A 24,509-nucleotide genomic window follows, 5' to 3' on the forward strand; every position below is an offset into this window, starting at 1 on the left:
GAAGGACAGGCTGAAAGGAGGCAAGGAAGACAAAAGGGGGAATTTGGCATACGAGAAAACCATTCAGAAATGCTTTAGAGCACCGGGAACTAAAAGGGGTTTTTTTTTCCTCTTTGACTCTCACTGACAGCTTTAATATGGAGATGGAGTGATTTCTGGCTGTTTTTTTTTTAAAGCCATTTGGTGTCCTTCATCTTCCAGTCTAACTTTTCAATAAAGCAGCTGCTAAAAGCACTGCATTTGCTGTTGATTTGCTATCAGGTCAGTGTAAACTTTTTATATTAAACTATATGGCTCTCAATGACCTGAGAAAAATAACATAAATCCATCAAGGCATTGCAATCAGATCCCTTCTTATTTTTTTTTTTTTTCATCGTGGCCGGGCTGCCAGGACTCTCCAGATGCTTTGGACTACAGGGCCCACTGGCTGGGCAGGATGGGCCTAATGCAGATGTAGCTACCTTCAATTGAGAAGCACAATGGAGCCCTCCCAAGGTCACCCAGCTGGCTTTCATGCCTAAGGCGGGACTAAAACTCATTGTCACCTAGTGATTGGCCCAAAGTCATGAGTCCGCTTTCATTCCTAAGGCGGGACCAGAACTCATTGTTGCCTAGTGATTGGCCCACAGTCCGTTTTCATGCCTAAGGCGGGACTAGGACTCATTGTTGCCTAGTGATTGGCCCACAGTCACCAGTCCGCTTTCATGCCTAAGGCGGGACTAGGACTCATTGTCGCCTAGTGATTGGCTCAAAGTCACCAGTCCGCTTTCATTCCTAAGGCGGGACCAGAACTCATTGTTGCCTAGTGATTGGCCCACAGTCCGCTTTCATGCCTAAGGCGGGACTAGGACTCATTGTCGCCTAGTGATTGGCTCAAAGTCACCAGTCCGCTTTCATGCCTAAGGTGGGACTAGAACTCACTGTCGCCTGGTTTCTAGGCTAGCACCTTCCCCTCTAGAGCACAGTGCCTCTCTTATTAACTTATTATGGGACTACATTCCTGCTTACTGAAAGTAACTGAGGTCTGTATAATTGTACTTGCTGTACATGGCCCCTATTATATTTACACCTTTGATAAAACGAGACAGCCATTTTCAGTTTGTTAAAATCTCATGGCTGCTTGCTAGTTCAATTGCCTGCATTTTCTATTTTGTTGGTTTAAATGCTGTTTTGAAAAGCTGTTTTGTAAACCACCACTCCCAAGAGGCAAGAGGCCATTACGTGATTCCATTGCTCGGAATGGCGGGGGGCTTTTTTCTGTTTGCCAAAAAAGGAAATAAATGCCAGTTTCCAGCAAAAGACATTATAAATTGCAGTCACATGATCGCAGGACGCTGCAAATGGCCGTAAATGTGTGTGTATGGGGCGCTTCAAATCATGTGACTGAGGAGGGGGGATTTCAAATCCATGTAGTAAGATGCCTTGTCCCAATAGCTTATTTCCCTCCCTCTAGGGCAAGGGTAGGCAACCTTGGCTCTTTTATGACTTGTGGACTTCAACTCCCAGAACTCCTGAGCCAGCATGGCTTAGCTTGGAAACCTCTCCCTTTCCCCTCAGCGTGGCTGGCTCAGGAATTCTGGGAGTTGAAGTCCATGAGTCATAAAAGGGCCAAGGTTGCCTACCCCTGCTCTAGGGCAACGGACACAAAGACCGGAGTATTTGATTGGGTGGAAATCACAAAAATGAAAGAGAACAATGTTACATCACACCCAAAGACGAAACAGATTCCTAATGACTGGACAATGACATCCACCCAATGGATGACACACAAGCTCGTGTGCTTGCCTCCCCCCCCCCAAATATCTGCCCCACAATGTAAATTCTTGACAACCTCAGCGACGTGCAAACGCTCCTCACATCAATCAAAAAATAACCAAGAAGCCCTCCCAAACAACCAAAAGATCTAGCAGCCCCAGAAGGGGGGTGGGTGGGAAGCAGGAGTCAGCTACAACAGACAGGGCAAGAAATATAATCAACACTCTGTAGGATGAACAGGCAGAAGACTAGCAGAGCGCGTCCATGAACGTCAAGGAGCAGTCAGAAGACACAGCGCAAGCACATTAATGGACAGACCTTGCCATGGGTTTCACTGGGAAACAAGTCTAGGGCCGCCTGGGCGATCTGCTGCAGCGGGCCGTGGACGCTATGGGTCAGTGGTTCTCAACCTGTGGGTTGGGACCCCATTTGGGGTCGAACGACCATTTCCAACGCAGTCCGCCATTTTTTCCCCCTTTTCCTTAGCTGTGCTACTCCCTTTTATTCTATTGGCTTTTGAAAGCCAATAGAATAGACTTTCTTGAATAGAGTCTAATTCTATTGGCTTTCAATAGCCAATAGGAATTGTCCAGGCTGTCTCTGCCCTGCTGAGCCCGCCAAAAGTCCCATTCTGCAAACAGTGCTGCACCAGTTGAGTAGTCCTCGACTTACGACTGGTTGAGTAGTCCTCGACTTACGACCGGCTGGGGGTCGCGGCATTAAAAAGGTTGAGAACCACTGAACTAGAACAACAATCAAGCAGTAAACAACACCCCAATCAAGGAACTACTAGCTCAGACAAACAATCCAATAGTAAACAACAGCCTAATCAAGGAGCCGACAAGAAAGCTTGCCGCAACGTTGACAGGGCAACCAGTAGTATATAAACGACGACTAAATTCGACTCCCTCCTGGCACTGATGATATGACATAGTTGGGTCATGAAAGGTCTGCAAGAAAACAACCTAGCTCAGACAGCACCAAGGACCTCACAATCCTCCTCCTCCTCCTCCTCCTCCTCCTCTCCACAAACCCCCCTTCCGTACTAGCACTGATGATGTTACCTAGTTGGGTCATGAAACGTCTGCAAGAAAATAACCTAGCTCAGAGAGCACGAAGGAGCCCACTCTGAGCTGCAAATATTCTTCTTCTTTTTTTTAACAATAAAAAGTGCTGCGTTTAGCATATGTGCTTGGTCTCCCTCGTCTGCCTTTTCGCCTTATTCTTCCATGTAAATATGTTCTTCCGACATCGACAATTAACCCACGGATGGAAAGGTGAAACCAGAAACTAGGGTGACAAGACTTGAGTTATGCAGGGGAGGGGAAAAAAAAAAGAACACCTTGTAATCACAACGGCTTAATTCAGATGCTGGATCTCTTCCCGAGCCACCTGTACGAACAGCCTGCGCTGAGCCCTCCGAACCGGAGTTTTCCCGCACTCCATCTGCTCGCCCAGCTGGAGGCTTGGTGTTGAACCAAGCCCCCATTTGCATATCTGCAAAATTGGGCTGGGAAGTTCATTATGCAGGTAGTTTTGAGCGAGGCTCAACTTCGAAAAACTCTTGGTAGAGGAGGTGCTTTTACATATAAAGGGAATTTTTCTCCCCCCCTCCTTCCCAAGCATAAGGTTTGGTTTACAACAGTGGTTCTCAACCTTTTTAATGCCGCGACCCCCCCCCCCAACCGTCGTAAGTCGAGGACTACTCAGCCGGTTGTAAGTTGAGGACTACTCAACTGGTGCAGCACCGTTTGCAGAATGGGACTTTTGGCGGGCTCAGCAGGGCAGAGACAGCCTGGACAATTCCTATTGGCTTTTGAAAGCCAATAGAATTAGACTCTATTCAAGAGAGTCTATTCTATTGTCTTTCAAAAGCCAATAGAATAAAAGGGAGGAGCACAGCTAAGGAAAAGGGGGGGGGGGAAATGGCGGAGTGCATTGTTTGGTGACCCCCGTGAAATGGTCGTTCGACCCCAAATGGGGTCCCGACCCACAAGTTGAGAACCAGCGGTTTACAATAACAAAATCCAGATGTAGAAATAGTTGTACCTGGAGATACAGTTATATTTAGCGATGCGTTTATGTCTTGTTGGAAACTTAGTTCTCAACGAGATGGGGGTGAGGGGAGACAGGTACATCATTTAAATCAGAGGTCTCCAACTTTTTGGGTACCAGGGACCGGTTCCGTGGAGAGAGGTTTTTCCACGGACCAGAGAGTGCGTGGTTTTGTGTGCTGCCTGCATCCCAATGATGGGGCTTTGCTTGTTTGTGTGGACCGGTTGCTGGCATGCCGTGGCCTGCTACTGGCCCAGGGACCGGGGGTTGGGGACCCGATTTAAATCACGGCTGTCCAACCTTGGCCAAGTTTAAGACTTGTGGACTACAACTTGCAGCATTCTGGCGTCACGGGATCACCATTTGCGACCTTCCCAGCCAGCTTCTAACCAACAGTCAGTGGGGAAACCCCATGATTCGGTTAGCAACCATGTAATTCACTTAATGACCGTGGTAAAAAGGTTGCAAAACCGGGGGCAATCACACGTCTCGCTTTAACCACCACGCCACTTAACCAGGGCATAAGTCGAGGACTACTATGGTGATCCCCTATGGCAGTTCGACCCCAGTGTGACAAGGGCGTCGGTGTCGTTTTCTTGCTGCTGCTCCCTTGGAGAGGATAACGCTCTAAGGATCGGCAGAAGGCTTCCTGGAAACACGGTTGCGTACTACATACCCGGTCAAAAGGGATGCTGTATTTTTTCAAGATGGAAGGTGAAATGAGGGTCATCTTGTGCCGCAGGAAGGCATCACACCCTTGAGAACTCCCAGGGAAAAATCCTACAAAAGGGGGGGGGGGGAAGAGAAAAAAAAAACAATTCAGCATTGCCCTGTCTCAAGAAACACCTGAAATCTCCTTGACCAACAAAAATAAAGTGGCACATAATCTCAAGGTTACTGGGTGTGCAAGGAACACATTTTCTAACGTGCACAAGTTGTGAAAGGTGCATCACAAAGAGGTTTCTTCATTCAGACAAGGTCTTGCACACTTCAAAACCAGAGAGCATTTCAACTCCCTAAAGACAATTCAGAGGCCAAATTAGATATAATTTCTAATTTTTAATATATATATACTTTTTAAATATTTTAACGTTTTACTGTGGACTGCCCAGAATCCCTCTTTGAGGCAGATGGGTGGTTCAGAAATGTAACACACACACACACTCTCACACACATCTTAAGGACGAAGTCAGCAGAGTCCATGGGAGCGCAAGGGATCTGGATATCTCTGCTTGGGGTATTCCCAAGGATAGGAACCCATGTTGGAAACAGTCTAGTCCGCCCTTGGCCTCATCTACAGAAACAGCCCTTGATAGATGAACAAAGAACTTCTCACAAAGTATAAAGAGTTGGAAATTGGGGGAATCATAACCTTCTTCTCTTCTTTGTCAGGAAGATTAAGTTATCAAAGAAGAGGCGACAATTTTTTTTTTAAAAAAATACTAGTTGGCTTCCTATATTCCTATAGATTTTCTTAATGTTCACAACCAAGCAGAGATTAAGCATTTTATCAAGTGTGTACGTCTGTGTCTGTGAGTAAGTGAGCAAGTGAGAGAGAGAGATATGAAAAGAGGAGAGGGAGAGAGAGAGAGAGAGAGAGAGAGAGAGAGAGAGAGAGAGAGAGAGAGAAAGGAGAGAGAGGGAAAAAAGAGAGGGGGAGAGACATAGAGAAGGAAGGGGGAGAGAAGGCGAGAGGGAGAAAGGGAGAGGAAGAGGGAGGGAGGGGAGAGAAACAGAGAGATGGAGAGGGGGAGAGTGAGAGGAGAAGGGAGCAGGAGAGAGTGAGAGAGAAAGGGAGAGGAAGAGAGGAAGGAAGGGGGAAGGGGAGATGGAGAGAGAGAGAGAGAGCGAGCAGGGGAGGTGGAGAGAGGAGAGAGGGAGAAAGGGAGAGGAAGAGAGGGAGGGGGAGAGAGACAGAGAGGGGGAGAAGGGAGGAAGAGAGAGAGTGAGAAAGGGAGAGGAAGAGAGGGAGGGAGAGGGAAAGAGGGAAAGGAGAGAGGGGAGAAGGAAGCAGGAGAGTGAGAAAGGGAGAGGAGATGGTGAGAGAGAGAGAGAGAGAGACAGACAGACAGACAGAGACAGAGAGGGAGAAAGGGGGAGAGGAGAGAGGGAGAGGAAGAGAGGGGGAGAGAGAGAAGGGGAGGGGGAGAGAGGAAGAGAGAGAGGAGAAAGGAGCAGGAGAGAGAGCAAGAGAGAAAGGGGGAGGAAGAGAGGGAGAGAGAACGAAGATCACACATACACTTGCAAACAAAGGCTGGGCTTTACACTTATAGCCTTCAGCATCCAGGAGTAATAAAAAAAAAAAGCACTTCTCTAAGCAACTGAAAACTCTGCTCTTGCCTGTGGCCAGTTCTAGCAAGTCACAAGCAGAGAGAATGTATTTCTCCCTCCTCCCCACAACACGTCCCTTCCCACGGATGCCAGCAAAGGGAAAGCTTCAACTGGCTCATCAGCCATCAAAAATACTTCTTTTCCTTTAGAAAACAATACAGGCAGTCCTCGAATTGCAACCGTTGGTTTAGTGACCATTCGAACGCCAGCACTAGGAAAAAAGGGACTTATGACCGTTTTTCACACTTATTGTCAACGCTGCTAACATCGGGATGTTTTGCCATTGACAACAGAGGGAAATGTAACCATCTTTTACCTTTTACTTTTAGAGTTAGATGATACTGGGAAGGGGGGGGGAATGTGACCGAGAGTCCAGCTAGACATAACAACACTAAACCTAGCGTGAGAAACAAGGTTATTGTAACCAGAGCTGATAAGGAACTGGCAGGCTGGAGAACTGGAGAGGAAGCTCGTGCTTCAAGCTAATTGGGAATGTGATTTATGACTGTTAATTGGAGGAGGGAATTGTGCTTTGATACTAGGTGCTCAGGAGAAGGGAATTCAGTTCTTGGCTTGACTGTGTAAGTGCCAAAGAGCGTATAGTCAAGGCCATGGTTTTCCCAGTTGCAATGTATGGCTGTGAAAGTTGGACCATAAGAAAGGCTGAGTGCCAAAGAATGGAGGCCTTTGAACTCTGGTGCTGGAGAAGACTCCTGCGAGTCCCCTGGACTGCAAGGCGGTCAAACCGGTCAGTCCTAGAGGAGATCAACCCTGACTGCTCTTTAGAAGGCCAGATCCTGAAGCTGAAACTCAAATACTTTGGCCACCTAATGAGAAGGAAGGACTCACTGGAGAAGAGCCTAATGCTGGGAAAGATGGAGGGCAAGAGAAGAAGGGGACGACAGAGAATGAGGTGGCTGGAGGGAGTCACTGAAGCAGTAGGCGTGAGCTTCAATGGACTCCAGAAGATGGTAGAGGACAGGAAGGCCTGGAGGAATGTTGTCCATGGGGTCGCGATGGGTCAGACACAGCTTTGCAACTAACAACAACAAAGGTAAGTGCTGATATTATGCTATTCGAATAAAAGATTCTGTAAGGTAAACAATGCCTCGAAGTTCTTTTGAAAAGTTTCATCTGTCGGAACCATGACACTTACGACCGTTGCAGCGTCGCTACAGTCACGTGATCAAAATTCAGACGCTTGGCAACTGACTCGTATTTAGGACGGCTGCAGCATCCCGGGGTCCTGTGATCCCCTTTTGCGACTTTCTGACAAGCAAAGTCAGTGGGGGGGAAGCCGGACTCACTTAACAACCGTGTTACTAACATAACTATTGTGGTTCACTTAACGACCGTGGGGCAAATGGGGCAGAATTCACTTACGAACTGTTTGGCTTAGCCATAGAAGCTCTGGGCTCAGTCGTGGGCCTAAGGTGAGGACGACCCGTGCACAATTTCTGCCACACAGAAATGCCGTCCCCACACTTGGCAGCTCTTTGAAGTTACATTATGTACCTTTACATTTAATCTTTAAATTTAGCTCAACAGCAGGGAAACCTGTACTATGCTGCAGATAAAAAGGGGCGTGTGGAAGTCTGCCTAGGTTTCTGATTTTTAGGTTTATGTGCCGTAGAGCGGCTATGGACCAAGACGAAATGCCCAGTAGAAACATTTTAATAAGCTCCTCTAATGAAATAAAGGGCTTAATAAAAGCCAGTGCGAGCTTATGTTGAAATGTGTAAAAGTCACTTTGTTCGTCTCGCAAGGTACAGGGTTGAAACCTGGACTCTTCTTGCGTGTGTATATATATATATATATATATATATATATATATATATATATATATATATATATATATATATATTATATATATATAATATATATATATATATATATATTCCTTGCTCAATCAAGCAAACGCCTTTTGCCAACGTTTGGATTATTACGGTAGCCGTGTGCCATGCAAATGAATTTACAAGGAGCCGAACAAGTTAGTGTCACTGCAGCGCTTGTGTTATTTGTTCACTATCCAACTGCATTTGTCCAGGTCTGTGGAAATGAAATGCTTTTAACACTGATAAAGCAGGCAAGCGGCTAAACACCCGCTTTGGTTCTCCCTGCTAAACGCAGAAAAGGATTTTTTAGCTATTGTGCAGGACACAACAAATTCACTTTGAATCGCGCAGCCCTTAAGAGTTGGGAAACTGGTTATTAAACGGAGGACCTCTCCCTTGCCCCAGCCCTTGAGCCGCTCGATAAGGGGAAACAATCAAAGGTCACCACGATGTAAAAAAGATGTAAAAAAGACTCTAGAAAGAATACAGAGAAGAGCAACAAAGATGATCGGGGGACTGGGAGGTGAAAACGTATGAGGAACGGTTGCTGGAATTGGGCATGTCTAGTTTAATGAAGAGAAGGACCAGGGAGGACAGGATAGCCATGTTCCAGTATCTCAGGGGCTGCCCCAAAGAGGGAGTCAAGCTATTCTCCAAAGCGCCTGAAGGCAGGAGAAGAAGCAACAGATGGAAACTCATCAAGGAGAGAAGCAACCTAGAACTAAGGAGAAACTTCCTGACAGTGAGAACAATTAACCAGTGGAACAACCTGCCTCCAGAAGCGGTGAATGCTCCAACAGTGGAAGAAAAGAGAAGGGAAGGGAAGGGAAGGGGAGGGGAGGTTAAGGGAGAGGAGGGTAGGAGAGAAGACTGGACAGCCGTTTGTCTGAAATGGTATAGAGTTTCCTCCCTGCACAGGGGGTTGGACTAGATGACCTCTAAGGTCCCTTCCAACTTTATTATTGTTGTTGTTGTTAATCATCACCAGATATTCAGACTGGATTTGGCATTTTTTTCTACCTATCAAGTCCTTACCAAGGACCTGGGAGAGGCAGATGTGGATGCTTGAATTGATGGTATTACAGATCTCGTCGCAGGATGGAAGCAGTTCCTAGTAAGGCCGCCTTTTGCAATTAATGGCAAATTTGTCAATGCCAATGGTATTCAAGTGGTGCTCCAGTTGTTTTGGGATTGCACCCAAGGCGCCTATGACTATTGGTACTACCCTTGCTTGCCTTTGCCACAGTCGTTCTATTTCTATTTTTAAGTCTTTGTGTTTTGTGATCTTCTCCAGTTCTTTCTCGTCTATTCTGCTGTCTCCAGGCACTGCCACGTCCATGATGATGATGATGATGATGATGATATTGCATCTGGGTGGCCAACAAGGGTTAAAAACATCAGAAAGAGATGCTTTGGGCTTTATTTTTTTTTTAAAGTACCGTCTTCAGAGCCCAGAGCTCATAAACATCTTTCTGCCTTTCTATAAAACCTCTTAGTCTGAAAAAGTGTTAGTCCTGGTTTTTTAATCTGGTGTGTCAATCTTATCATCCCATATGCTGCATTCAGCCGGACTCACAATCTGCTGATGTCTGCCTCTTCTAATCAGATGCTTCCCCGGCTTCCCTTTTTCCAAGAGGAACTGCATGTTCCAAATCTTTAAAAGAATATTTTATCTTTCGTGTCAATATTTCCCCTCCTTGGGCTCTCTGCTCTGTTAAGTGGGGTGTGCAAACAGCAGCTTCAGAAAAGCCCAGCGGAGCTGCCTCTTCCTTCTAAAGTTTTTAACCCTTGTAAAGACGCCCAGATTCTCCTCTCTGGAGTGGACAGCCATAGAAACTGAATAAGTGAGAAAACCTGCTGCAGAGAAGGCATTTATCACTTTGTAGATTCTCCTTGTGCAAAAGCAACATGAACGCTTTTGTTCTTATTGTTCGGGAAAATTTTGATTCGTTCCCCACAGACCCTTCAATTTGAGGGTTTGTATGTGGAGACTCGGTTTCTTTTTTTTATCATTTTTTTTTTTAAAAATAAAAGATTTCCATAGCACACTAGGTACTTCCAGTTGCTGTGGAACCGGTGTTCCTAACATTTCTGCATTCTTACTTCTTCTTTTTTTAAATCTCCTCACTTTATGTGATGATGCAGCATAGACCGGGAACGCTAGAGGTGACAGAATTATAAGCCAATGCTCCTGTAAGGTAACCGCTTGGGGATGTTTACTTTCACAGGATTTTCCTCCCCCCTCAAAAAACTATTCTAAATAAGAAAGTAGGGTCTCATTGGATCCTATGTCAGAGAAAAGCCAACTGCCAAGGTGGAATTAACCCATTTGGAATTCAAGCGGAATTCCACTTGAAACTAATGGAAACCAGTGAAAACTCATCAAGGAGAGAAGCAACCTAGAACTAAGGAGAAACTTCCTGACAGTGAGAACAATGAACCAGTGGAACCACCTGCCTCCAGAAGAGGTGAATGCTCCAACACTGGAAGTTTTTAAGAAGAGACTCAGGGTATCCTGCCTGAGCAGGGGGTTGGACTAGATGACCTCCAAGGTCCCTTCCAACTTTATTATTATTATTATTATTATCATTCATCGCACAGTCAGCCAGATGTTCAGACTGGATTTGGCATTTTGTCTACCTATCGAGTCCTTACCCAGGACCTGGGATAGGCAGATGTGGATGTTTGATGGTATTACATGTATCGTCGCAGGATGGAAGCAGTTCCTAATAAGGCCGCCTTTTGCAATTGACTAATAGCGAATTTGTCAATGCCAATGGTGTTCAAGTGTGCTCCAGTTGTTTTGGGATTGCACCCAAGGAGCCTATGACTATTGGTACTACCCTTGCTTGCTTTTGCCACAGTCTTTCTATTTCTATTTGTAGGGCGTTGTATTTTGTTATCTTCTCCAGTTCTTTCTCTTCTATTCTGCTATCTCCAGGCACTGCCACGTCCACTATCCAGACTTTTTTGTCTTTCTTATCGACAATTGTTAAGTCTGGGGTGTTATGTTGCAGGTGCTTGTCTGTTTGAATTCTGAAGTCCCAGAGCAGTAATAATAATAATAATAATAATAATAATTATTATTATTATTATTATTATTATTATTATTATTATTATTATTATTATTATTATTATTAAGTAGCTGCCAGAGATACATGCGCTGACATTCCGAGTACGGATGACCAGGGCTTCAGCTATTCAACCTATTCTCCAAAGCCCCTGAAGGCAGGACAAGAAGCAAGGGATGGAAATTCAACAAGGAGAGAAGCAACCTAGAACTAAGGAGAAAATTCCTGACAGTGAGGACAATTAACCAGTGGAACAGCTTGCCACCAGAAGTGGGTGCTCCATCACTGGAGGTTTTTTTTTTTTTAAAGAAGAGACTGGACAGTCACTTGTCTGAAATGGTACAGGGTCTCCTGCTTGAGCAGGGGGTTGGACTAGATGACCTCCAAGGTCCCTTCCAACTCTGCTATTCTGATTTTTTCAAGGCTTCTACAGACTATGCTATCAACTATTTAGACCCAGAAATGTGGGGGTTAGGCGTGGGGTGGGAAAGAGAGGGAGTGGAAGGGGAGAAAAAGGGGAGAAAGCTTACCAAAATAAAATGTAATTCGAACCCTTGAACAACACAACATTAATTGATGCTACGTGATGATTTAAAAAAAAAAAGTGCAAAGAATTACTGGCTTCTGGCAACTTTTTTCCCCCCTGTACTAAAAGCATTTCAATTAGACTTATGAGCGGCTGCCACCCAGTTCAACGTCCTTCTCTGCAGTTCCTCTTTTTAATGCACAGTTTAAGTGGCTCTCATTAAAGCTCCTAATAAAAGAGCGCATTTTAAGTGATTAGCACCAATAACGTGGCAACCCATTAACGGTTCCTCCACGGGTCCCGTCACCCTCCCAGCGAGCCCATTTGGAGCGCAGCTATTCATTTTGCGTATTAATCGCAAGCTTATGCGGTGTGCTGGAGCATCTTTGCAGCAGTGGGGAAGCGGGGCGTTGATGTCGGGTTCGGGTTCTGCCAGACAGGGCGACCCTTACCATCTTGCAAAACTTCCACATGCGGCAGGGGAATTTATTAAGAGCGACATATAGAAGCCACTGCGGTAAACAGTCTTTAACGTTTAATTCATCCTTACGACTGTGGGCGACGTAAGCGCACACCGTAGCCATCTCCCTTCTCCTATCTCACAGGCTTGTTTGGGGTATCAATAGTCTTGGAGGGAGCAGGATCCATTCTCACACAATTTGGTTTAATTTAAACTCTCTCTCTTTCTTTCTTTCTTTCCTCTCTCTCTTTCTTCTCCCGCTCCCTCTTATTTTTTCCTCTCTCTCTCTCTCTCTCTCTCTCTCTCTCTCTCTCTCTCTCTCTCTCTCTTTCCTCTCTCTCTCTTTCTTTCCTCTCCCTCCTTCTTTTTCCCCCTCTTTCCTCTCCCTCTCTCCTTCCCCCTCTCTCCCTTTCTTTCCTCTCCCTCCCTCTTTCTCTTTCCTCTCCCTCTCTTGCTTTCTCTCTTTCTCTTTCCTCTCTCTCTCTCTCTTTCCTCTCCCTCCCCCTCCCTCCCTCCCTCTTTCTTTCCTCTCCTTCTTTCTCTTTCCCCCCTTTCCTCTCCCTCTCTTCTCCCCCTCCCCTCCCTCCCTCTTTCTTTCCTCTCCCTCCCTCTTTCTCTTTCCTCTCCCTCTCTCTTGCTTTCTCTCTTTCTCTTTCCTCTCTCTCTCTCTCTTTCCTCTCCCTCCCCCTCCCTCCCTCCCTCTCTCCTGACTTGAGGTGTAAAGATGAGTGGCGACAGGTATGTATATATTAAATCTACGGAATCAAATTAGCAATTTGTTGCCGTTGTCACAAGCAAAGCTGGGAGGCTAGGATAAGACCGACTCCTAAAAACGCCGCACTAAATTCTGAAGGAAAATCACGACGTCCTCAATTGTCCTAAATTCAAAATGGGATTTAGCAGAATCAGGAGCTCAGCTACGTCTTCTGAAATAAAGGAGCACGTTTTCGATCTTCTGTTGTTGTTTTTTTTTTAAACATCCCACGTAACATCTGTAACATTAACTAATTCAATATAGTGCAATCCTGGTTTTGCTAGCTAACTCATTATCAAGGGAAAAGGTTTAACTTCATCTCAGATGGATGTGGGATATGTATCGGGTGATCCAGATTAATGTGGGATGGCTTAGTTAGCAATTCCCAGGTGTAAAAATATAGAAAGCCAAGTGGCATTAAATGCCACTCTTTGTTTTTAATGAAAAGGAGGACTAGGGATAACATATGAGTCTTCCAAAGTTAAGGGGCTGCCATAAAGAAGAGGGAGTCAAGCTATTCTCCAAAGCGCCGGAAGGCCAAACAAGAAGCAACGGGTGGAAACTAATCAAGGAGAGAAGCAACCTGGAACTAAGGAGAAACTTCCTGACAGTGAGAACAATTAACCAGTGGAACAATCTGCCTCCAGAAGCGGTGAATGCTCCAACACTGGATGTTTTTAAGAAGAGACGGGACATCCATTTGTCCGAAATGGTAGAGGGTTTCCTGCCTGAGCAGGGGGTTGGACTAGATGACCTCCAAGGTCCCTCCCAACTCTGTTATTCGGGGAGCAGGAGAGAGAGTTTTGAGCTGACCTACCAAGGGTTTTCTAAGGAACCTCGCCAACAATCAGGATATGCAGACAGAGCTATGATCATCTTACTTGCAACTGTGGGGTCCTTGGTCCTCTCCGAGCTTGGTCTTCTTGCAGATGTTTCATTACCCAACTAGGTAACGTTATCAGTGCTGGAAGGGAGTGAGGATCTGGTGTCTTTTTATCTACTAGTAGCTTGCTCTGTGGGTTTTGATGTAAGTGATGATTCCTTGATTAGGCTGTTGTTTATTCTTTGAATAAACTGTATACCAAACACCACTCCTACCACTGATGACATTACCTAGTTGGGTTATGAAACGTCTGCAAGAAGACAACCAAGCCCAGAAGGCACCAAGGACCTCAACAGTTCAATCCTGAGCTACATTCTCTTCTATGAGAAGAACTCATGACCACACCAAGAATCAAATTCATTTTTTTTTCCAAACACGTACTCATCCACTTCCTGATGGAACAGCTAATAGAAAAGCCACGTATCTTGACCAAATGATTACAATACGGTGTTAAACTTCCCAAAAAAAAACCAAAGGGAGGTGAGTAGCAAAGAAATAATATCCCATAGATTCAATTTAATACAGACTTTCAAATTCTATTTTTGAAACACAAACTACGTCTACATCTTCTTATGGGCAATCGAGATTTATGGAGAGTTTACGCTGGTGGAAAGGGTGGTTTTTGTAAAGCTTGACATATGACCGAGAGAAAATGGTATGAATAAAAAAAATTGGTTTGCAGCTCTCATTTTCCAGTCACTGGTTTTCAATATGTTATTTCTATTTTGTGCAATGTCAACGGAGGCAATGGCTTCCCAAGAGACAGCTGATGGGGCTTTCTTTCATCTGGACACCTCATGTGTTCTTCCTATTTATTTGACATTGAAGGTGCAGCCCGATAACTGAGTGACTGCCTATTATTATTATTATTATTATTATTATTATTATTATTATTATTATTTTCCTCCCCCCAAAGATGCACGTCAGTGGGTACATCAAGAGTGAGGCTTTATGGGTACTGAAAATCAAGAAAGAAAAAATGCAGCGGTTTAGAGAACACATATTATAGGGAGCCCTCAACTTACAACAGTTCATTAAGTGACCACTTGAAGTTACAACGGCACTGAAAAGAGTGGCTTATGACCCCTTTTCACACTTATGACCGTTGCAGCATCCCCGTGGTCGTGAGATCAAAATTCAAATGCTTGGCAACTGGTTCATATTTATGACGGTTGCAGCGTGCCGGGGTCATGGGATCCCTTTTGTGACATTCTGACAAGCAAAGTCAACGGGGGAAGCCGGATTCACTTAACAACCGTGGAACTAACTTAACTGCTGCAGTGATTCACTGTAGTAAGAAAGGTGATGATAATAATAATAATAATAATAATAATAATAATTATTATTATTATTATTATTATTATTATTATTATTATTATTATTATTATATTTCTATAGAAATAGAAAGACTGTGGCAAAAGCAAGCAAGGGTAGTACCAATAGTGATAGGCTCCTTGGGTGCAATCCCAAAACAACTGGAGCACCACTTGAACACCATTGGCATTGACAAATTCGCTATTAGTCAATTGCAAAAGGCGGCCTTATTAGGAACTGCTTCCATCCTGCGACGAGATCTGTAATACCATCAAACATCCATATCTGCCTATCCCAGGTCCTGGGTAAGGACTCGATAGGTAGACAAAATGCCAAATTTAGTCTGAACATCTGGCTGACTGTGCGATGATCGATAATAAAAAAGTTGGAAGAGATCTTGGAGGTCGTCTAGTCTAACCCCCTGCTCAGGAAGGAAGCCCTATACCAGTGGTGGCGAACCTATGGCACATCTGCCTATCCCAGGTCCTTGGTAAGGACTCGATAGGTCAGTGATGGTGAACCTATGGCATGCGTTCCAGAGGTGGCACTCGGAGCCCTCTCTGTGGGTACGCGTGTCGCCGCTACCAGCAGTTTGCGCAGGTCCATTAGGCTGCTTCTGCCACCCGGGGCGGCAGCCACACCCAGCACAAAGGAGGCGAAGCGGCCAGCTTGCGAGCTCGAGTAGAGGTGGTAGAACATGCCCACACCCAGCAAGCCAAAAGCCACCCTGAGCAGAGAAAGCCGGATCCCCATCGGCGCCATGGCCCCCCAGTCCCAGCTAGGATTGCATGCCTCCCCCCCATCTATGCTGGGTCTCCTGTCCACCGCCCCACCCGCCAGAGACCTCCTGGATCTCCCCCATCCCTGCCCGGCCCCCACAGGCATCCCCATGGGCAGCATCAAGGTGGCCACGCCCACCCAATGGGCCACACCCCCATGCCCCCCCTGAGGGCACCACAATGCCCTGGCACTTTGCGATAAATAAGTGGGTTTTGAGTTGTGGTTTGGGCACTCGGCCTCTAAAAAGTTCGCCATCACTGCCCTATACCATTTTGGACAAATGGTCGTCAAGTCTCTTCTTAAAAACTTCCAGCGTTGGAGCATTCACCGCTTCTGGAGGCAGGCTGTTCCGCTGGTTAATTGTTCCAACGGTCAGGAAGTTTCTCCTAAGTTCTAGGTTGCTTCTCTCCTTGATAAAATGGGTCAGAACTAATTTAATTGTCTCGCTTTGCAATGGAAATTTTGGGCTTCATTGTGGCCGTTAAGTTGAGGACTACCTGTACCTAATGCCAATTCTGTTTGGCCAGAGCCAAAGTGATGGTCTTAAACATTGTAAATGACCCTGGACCTGATTATATAAAGAAGAAGCTTCCGTTGAGGCTTCTATGACAAACATATGGCATAAGCTCTTTTGAGTGAGTCTTCTACCATTTCTCCCGAGCGCTCACTTTATCTTGATTATTTTTAAGAATAGGGAAGTCAGGTGTAATATAACGGGGACTCTCAGTTATACTCTTAACCACAGTTAAGGAGGCCAAGGGGCACAAAGACAAAAGTCTTGGCGTGATGGAAGAAAATTGAAGCCTATTGAATTTAAGACAGATAAATGATCCTCCTTTTGATAGCAGCCTTTCAGTTCTGAGTAAATTTTTCACAGGCAGACATTCAGGACTGCTCCCAGTAATAAAAATACTGCGTATTAAGCCAGCTGTCCACAACCTTTTGAGCACCAGGGACCGGTTCCATGGAAAAACTGTTTTCCACCGAACCAGCTTCAGCTGCACATGCCTGGGTGGCACAGCGTGAAAAACCCCGCATCTTCTGTGGAAATGTTTTTCCCCATGGACCAAGGGGGAATGGTTTCAAACGCTACCACACCCGGCACGTGCACATGAAGCTGCAGAGCCCTGTATTAAACTATAATTTAATTGTGGGGTTTTTTTTTCATTTTCATTTTTTTTTCATTTTCATAAAACATATAAGTACAGGTATAATAGAGGGGGTACCTTGCTCAATAGTAGTAACTGTGATAGGGATCTCCGAGTCCTAGTGGACAATCACTTAAATAGGAGCCAGCAGTGTGCTGCAGCTGCCAAAAAGGCCAACACAGTGCTGGGCTGCATTAACAGAGGGATAGAATCAAGATCATGTGAACTGTTAATACCACTTTACAAGGCCTTGGTAAGGCCACACTTGGAAAACTGCATCCAGTTTTGGTCACCACGATGTAAAAAAGATGTGGAGACTCTAGAAAGAGTACAGAGAAGAGCAACAAAGATGATTAGAGGTCTGGAGGCTAAAACATATAAAGAAAGGTTGCTGGAATTGGATATGTCTAGTTTAATGAAGAGAAGGACCAGGGGGGACATGATAGCAGTATTTCAATATCTCAGGGGCTGCCATAAAGAAGAGGGGAGTCAAGCTATTCTCCAAAGCACCAGAAGGCAGGAGAAGATGCAACGGATGGAAACTAAATCAAGGAGAAAAGCAACCTAGAACTAAGGAGAAACTTCCTGACAGTGAGAACAATTAACCAGTAGAACAACCCGCCTCCAGAAGCGGTGAATGCTCCATCACTGGAAGTTTTTAAGAAGAGACTGGACAGCCATTTGTCTGAAATGATATAGGATTTCCTGCCTGAACAGGGGTTTGGACTAGATGACCTCCAAGGTCCGTTCCAACATCATCAGCAGCAGCAGCAAGATTAGCACAATGCTTTAAACCAGTAGTTCTCAACATTTTCTTGACCGTTGACCCCTTTTAAATACCTTTTGGGGCCATGGACCCCCAAGACTTAACTCAAGATTTAAATCCTTAACGTTTCTCCCAAGCCTTCGCAGGAGCCCTTGTGATGACATTCCCACCCCGCCACAGCTCACAGGTTGAAAAGCCCCTGCTTTAAACTAAAAGGCTTAGGAGAGAGAAACCTCAATGGCTAACTTTAGAAGGCGGAATAGGTGAACCAGTCACAACGGATGCAGCTCAGACAGAAGCTATTGCAGTCATTCATGTACAGCTACCGACATGTTCTCAGATGACGCAGCATCAACATCTGTGTAACATTATTGATTCATTTATCCTAAGTTAGCCCTTGAGCAGGTGCAGAGTCAACCCCGTTGAGGTACGTAATAATCTTACCTTTGGCCAGTCTTTCCAGCCTCTTGCCATGCTCTGGAGGTATAGCATACCTGGTGAAGGGAAAAAAAAAAAAAAAGCTCATCAGCAAAATTAAGTCCAGAATCTTTGCTTCCAAACTGATTCATTAGGGATCTGTTGGCAGAAGTTTGTTCTTCTCCCTTCACTACCGCACCAGCCAGGAGATTTCCCCTATCAAAACATCTCCTCCCTTCTCCATCCATTACTTCAAACACGAACAACAGAATAACAGATTTGGAAGATTTTCTAGTCTGCTTGAGCAGGGGGCTGGACTAGAAGACCTCCCAGGTTCTGTTCTGTTCTATTCTATCCTAGATTCTATTCTACTTTATCCTAGATTCTATCCTAGATTCTATCCCATCCTAGATTCTATCCTATCCTAGATTCTATCCCATCCTAGATTCTATCCTATCCTAGATTCTATCGTATCCTACATTCTATTCTACTCTATCCTAGATTCTATCCTACATTCTATCCTATCCTAGATTCTATTCTACTCTATCCTAGATTCTATGCTATGCTATGCTATTCCATATTCTATTCTATTCTATTCTATTCTATTCTATTCTATTCTATTCTATTCTATTCTATTCTATTCTATCCTATCCTATATTCTATCCCAGTGTTTCCCAAACTTGACAATTTTAAGGCATGAGGACTTCAACTCCCAGAATTCCACAGCCAGCAACTCTGGCTGTGGAATTCTGGGAGTTGAAGTCCACATACCTTAAAATTGTCAAGTTTGGGAAACACTGTTCTATCCTATTCTATTCTATCCATGCTGGCTCAGGAATTCTGGGAGTTGAAGTCCATGGTAGGGGTAGGCAACCTTGCTCTTTTATGACTCGTGGACTTCCACTCCCAGAATTCCTGAGCTGGCATGGCTCAGTTTGGAAACCTCTCCCTTTCCCCTCAGCGTGCCGGCTCAGGAATTCTGGGAGTTGAAGTCCACGAGTCATAAAAGAGACAAGGTTGCCTACCCCTGAGTCTTTGATCCATCTACCACCACTTTAGCAGGCAGGCACAAAGATCAGGGCTAAAAGGGAGGGTGGCGTCTGCTCTAAACCCCCATGCTCAGAAAGCACCAGGGATAACCAGCTCCTCCTCCTCCCTCCTTTTCCACTTGCTTCTCCTTCCCCTCGTCTACTCAAACCCTACTCTCTTCTAGCACTGGTGACGTTACCTAGCTGGGTCATGAAACGTCTGTAAGAAAACAATCTCAGAGAGCACCCACAGTTCAAACATTCTCTTCTATCAGTAACTTCCTGTGTTTCCCATAGGAAAAGCCGCTTTCACTGACAGCTACAAAGGCTCTGGAAACAAAGATTTATTTATTTATTTTTTAAAAAAAGGATATATCCCAAAATTTCTATAGATGAAAGCGATGTTTTTCCTCTGAAATAGTCAGCCAACTCATGCTCTAATGCAGTGTTTCCCAAACTTGACAATTTTAAGGCATGTGGACTTCAACTCCCAGAATTCCACAGCCAGCGTTGCTGGCTGTGGAATTCTGGGAGTTGAAGTCCACATGCCTTAAAATTGTCAAGTTTGGGAAACACTGCTCTAATGTTAAGGGATCCAGAAAGAAAATATGGACAAAAAAAAAAAGAGTGCTGGAACATTACCTGTTCACTTCTCTCTGTTTTGTTTGCCTGGAATTTTAATTTTTTAAAGCCATTTTTCACTAACATAAAACAAACAAAGCAATGAATAAATTAATTCAGATCCAAGCGCTCCTTCTGTTGGATTAGCGAGGAACGCGCTATCCTATTTCTTCGGGGAACGTGTTGAAAGTTTTGGGGCTCCTTCGCGGTGAGGAGGCAGTCAACGGTGAATGCCACTCTTTGGATTACGATGCTATTTTTTTACTTAATTACCGCCTGTCATTGGGAGTTAGACAGATAAGATTAATTGAATTGTGAGGCTGTTGAAGTGAATATTGTTGGGACGCGGCTACCCCGGGTTATCGTGCTTTGCAGAAGTACCTAACGGAATTCTGGAGAGATGTCCCACGGAATTAGTACGGAGCGGCTTGGCTAGGAAGCCAGCAAACTGCATTAATGAGCTTAAAATCAGGAAAGGGAGGGAGAAAAAAAGAGTTGCAGTCTTGCCAGTCATGCTAAGAACCGCCAGCATACTCTTGCTTATAAAGGGGGGGGGGGGAGACACTTATTACTTTCTTTCAAATTATTGAATTATGAATTCATTAGACCAGTGGTTCTCAACCTGTGGGTCGGGACCCCATTTGGGGTCGAACGACCATTTCACGGGGGTCGCCAAACAAGGCTGTCCGCCATTTTTTTCCCCTTTTCTTTGGCCATGCCCCTGGCACCCAGTGATGTATAAGTGCTTGGGGGTCACCACAACATGGGGAACTGTATTATGGGGTCGCGGCATTAGAAAGGTTGAGAACCACTGCATTAGACCCAATCGGAGCTAATGAGAAAAAAGACAAAGCCCAAGAAATTAATTCTAGCCCACCAAAAGGAGCAAAAACTACAAAGCTCTGGTTGAAAGATGCCAGGCAAAGGAAGACCCATCCTTCCCATCCCGGCCACGTTCAAACGGAAACGGCGGCGGCAGGAGACGCCACACATTTTGGCTGAACCACAAAGCAAAACTCCCAAGACGCATAATCTCCTTTCCCCTTTCCGAAATATTGGGAGGCCCAGAAAGGTTCCAGACCTTTGGCCAAAGGCCTTGTTGAAACCACAGAGGGCAGGTCGGGTCAATGGCGGCAGCCAATGAACAGTGACTTTCATGACAGAAGACCGGAACGATCCTTCTCCTGTTCGGGAAATTAGGGAAGTCTTAATTGTGCTCCCAGGCTTTGGGGACAAGGTGATCGTGGAGTCCTCTTTTTGTTTATTTTTCTCTTTAGCCAATTTACTCTTTTACTCTTTACTAGACCGCTGGAAATCACTACACATATGGTGGCAATGCCCAGAGGCGCAAACATTTTGGAACTTATTAAAGAAATGGCTGGAAGAAATTTTGCTAATAGATATAGAGGCCAAACCGGAATTTTTTTTTTATTGGGAATTATAGAAAGAAAACATAAGAAAGATACAAATTATTTACTACTGCATACAGTAACAGCAGCACGAATAGCCTTCGCTCAAAAATGGAAAGAGAAAGATACTCCAACTGAAGAGGAAATAGTACTGAAAATTTTCAATTGCGCTGAAATGGATAGACTTACGTGCGAACTCAAGGATAAAAGTGAAACTAAGTACTACAAAATCTGGGAACAATGTTATGATTGGATAGACAATAAGAGGGTAGCCAAGACAAATGTATAGTGTTAGAATAAAATATAGATTATAGACAAATGTATATTTAAAAGATAAATAGATATACAGAAATAAGGGGAAAAGTGTTAATATTATATTATAAATAGTGAGCAAAGCTCAAGAACTGTATGTCCATATGAGTATTAATACTACTGTAAAATGTCGGAAGATGTATGGAACCAGTGACATCATATCTATGTCCAATGTGTTTTTAATTTTGTATTATTAATAAAAAAATATTTTAAAAAGATCGAGCATATCCAATACACCTTCCTCCTCCTCCTGCTTCTGCTCCTCCTCCTCCTCCTTTTTCCCACAAGGTCATCCAGCTGGCTTTCATGGCTAAAGTGGGACTTGAACTCACAGTCTCTTGCTTCCTAGGCTGGTGCCTTAACCACCAGACCAGGGGTCTTCCAACTTGGCCCTTTGATGACTTGTGGACTTCAACTCCCAGAATGCTTCAGCCAGGCACGCTGGCTGAGGAATTCTGGGAGTTGAAGTCCACAAGGCATCAAAGGGCCAAGTGTGAAGACCCTGGAAAAGAATAATAGACTAATACATAAAGTTAGAGCAGGGATCTTCAAACTTGGCCCTTTGATGACTTGTGGACTTCAACTCCCAGAATGCCTCAGCCAGGCATGCTGGCTGAGGAATTCTGGAAGTCTACAAGTCACAAAAGGGCCAAGTCTGAAGACCTCTGAGCTAGATGTCTCCCAGCATCTGATGCACATTGGCGGGTTATCTTCAAGCCTTAACAAAAAGGTATTGATTTCTTAAAAACCTATTTTTCCATCTAAAGGGAAAAGAGGCCTCATGAATGAAAAACATCCATTCTTCAAATAATAATGTGTGTGTGTGTGTGTGTATGTGTGTGTGTGTAGCCAACGAACACTGGAGAAGACCTTGAGATGCGCGCCAACTGTGTCAGTTGACCCGCATATCATACCACCTGTGGATTGGCTGAAATTCAAATGGACATTATGACTTGGCTGGGAGGAGGAATATTCCTTGCTTAACTATGCTGTGTGGGGGATTTTCCCCTGATCTCGCCTTGACTTCCTTCCTGTCACTGACCCCCTAATAAAAGTGTCCTTTTGAGACAAGGCCTGTTTCAAGAGTTCTGCTTTCTTGGGGGGGGGGTCAGTTGAAGTGGGTCCTTACGTAAGGTGACCAACCGTCCTCCTTTAGGGAGGACAGTACTCTTTTTGTAAGTTTTGTCCTCCCTCGAAAAGTGTCCTCCTAAATGTCCTCCTTTTCGATATTTGAAGACTAATCTGCAGGCTTTTTTTTCTCTCTCATAGAACGCTCAGAACGGGGTTCCGGCATCTTTTTTTGATGTTTTTTTTTTCCAACTTTTGCATGAGCTGTGCTACTCCCACTATTGGCTTTCAAAAGCCAATAGGAATTGCTGCTGAGCGCCCCAAAACACACAGCTGGCAAACTTTGCACATGCAAGTTGTAATAGTAGTAGTAGTAGTAGTAATAATAATAATAGTAGTAGTAGTAGTAGTAGTAAAGTTGGAAGGGACCTTGGAGGTCATCTAGTCCAACCCCCTGCTCAGGCAGGAAACCCTATACCATTTCGGACAAATGGCTGTCCAGTCTCTTCTTAAAAACTTCCAGTGTTGGAGCATTTACTGCTTCTGGAGGCAAGCTGTTCCACTGATTAATTGTTCTCACTGTCAGGAAGTTTCTCCTTAGTTCTAGGTTGCTTCTCTCATTGATTAGTTTCCACCCGTTGCTTCTTGTCCTGCCTTCAGGTGCTTTGGAGAATAGCTTAATTCCCTCTTCTTTATGGCAGCCCCTGAGATATTGGAACACTGCTATCATGTCCCCCCTTGTCCTTCTCTTCGTTAAACTAGACATACCCAATTCTAGCAACCGTTCCTTATGTGTTTTAGCCTCCAGTCCCCTAATCATCTTTGTTGCTCTTCTCTGTACTCTTTTTTGTTGTCTGTATTATTGTTGCCATGAATAAAATGTTTCTTTTATTTCCAACATTTTTTTCTTCAATTTATTTGTGTCCTCCTTTTCATTGTAAAAAAGTTGGTCACCTTACCTTACGGACTGCCTGTAATCTATATTCCAATGTTATGCTACATGCTTGATGTATAGACAAAATCCAGGCTGCCTGCTAGGCCTACAGAAATCCTTAGCTGAAGCTTTGTCTCCAAATTCCTCCGCACAAGGACACCTGACCTCTCACTAATTCTGCCCAGATGACAGGAAAAAAAAGGACTTAGGCTTTCTAAAGGCAAACAAGCCAGCATTTTCGACCCGTTGGGACCAACTCATCTCTCCAGCGCTTGCTCTTCTTACGTCTTGCCAAACACTAACTGAAGCATTTTGGCTCGCCTGGGCTGGAAGAGACAGCTCCAACAGGAGGCCTGCCTTCAGAGGGAAAAAGTCAAAGATGTCAAGGAAGATCAAACTGTTCACTCATTAGCCTCAAGGAGAGGTGTCAAAACAAGAGAGATGTTCAAATCGGCCAGAAATATTCTTTCTGCCAGTTTGTCTGAAATCCCCCGTGTTTGGGAGGGAGGGAAGGGGGAAAAAAAGAAAAAGAGGTTTATGAAGGCAGCAGAGTTAACACAGATATTCTCTTTTTGTTAAAAGGAAGAGACACATAGATTAATTATCAATTAATTTTCTAAAAGCTTAAGGGAAACGGGCACTTGCCAATTTTCCAAGACAAAAATACTCCAATCTTGAAAAGGGAAAGCAAATAAGAGCTATAGAACTGAGAAATTGGTGTGCACTGGTGGAAATGGGGAGGGCAATTACATTACATGAACTATGCATATGCGCTAGAAAACTGGGGTATACATTTTTAGAGAAAAACCAACTCAAGTTTAATTTCCTGATGAGCGTGAGGAACAGCCCGTATGCTTTTCTTGGCAAAACATGCAGACATAATTTTATCTTTCTTTCTTTTTTTCTTTTTTGTAATTTCCAGTCTAAACTAGATCTAGGAATATCTGATATATATATATATATATATATATATATATATATATATATATATATATATATATATATATATATATATTTGTTTTCTGAGGTTTTCGCGGGTGTT

General features: G+C 44.4%; 1 protein-coding gene across 5 annotated transcripts in view; it reads right to left on the bottom strand.

Moving 5' to 3' along the window:
• KDM4B (lysine demethylase 4B) overlaps positions 1 to 24,509 on the bottom strand; it is a 245,295-nt gene that overhangs the window by 142,535 nt on the left and 78,251 nt on the right. For all 5 annotated transcript variants that reach the window (XM_039367097.1, XM_039367105.1, XM_039367087.1 and 2 more), the window contains exons 7-8: positions 18,123 to 18,172; positions 4,487 to 4,590 (exon numbers count right to left, since the gene is read on the bottom strand). In XM_039367097.1, the coding sequence (XP_039223031.1) occupies positions 4,487 to 4,590; positions 18,123 to 18,172 (154 nt within the window). The remainder of the gene's footprint in view (positions 1 to 4,486; positions 4,591 to 18,122; positions 18,173 to 24,509) is intronic.

This window comes from Crotalus tigris, unplaced genomic scaffold, assembly GCF_016545835.1.
Source record: "Crotalus tigris isolate CLP2741 ecotype Arizona unplaced genomic scaffold, ASM1654583v1 scf7180000017599.838750, whole genome shotgun sequence".
Lineage (NCBI taxonomy): Eukaryota > Metazoa > Chordata > Lepidosauria > Squamata > Viperidae > Crotalus > Crotalus tigris.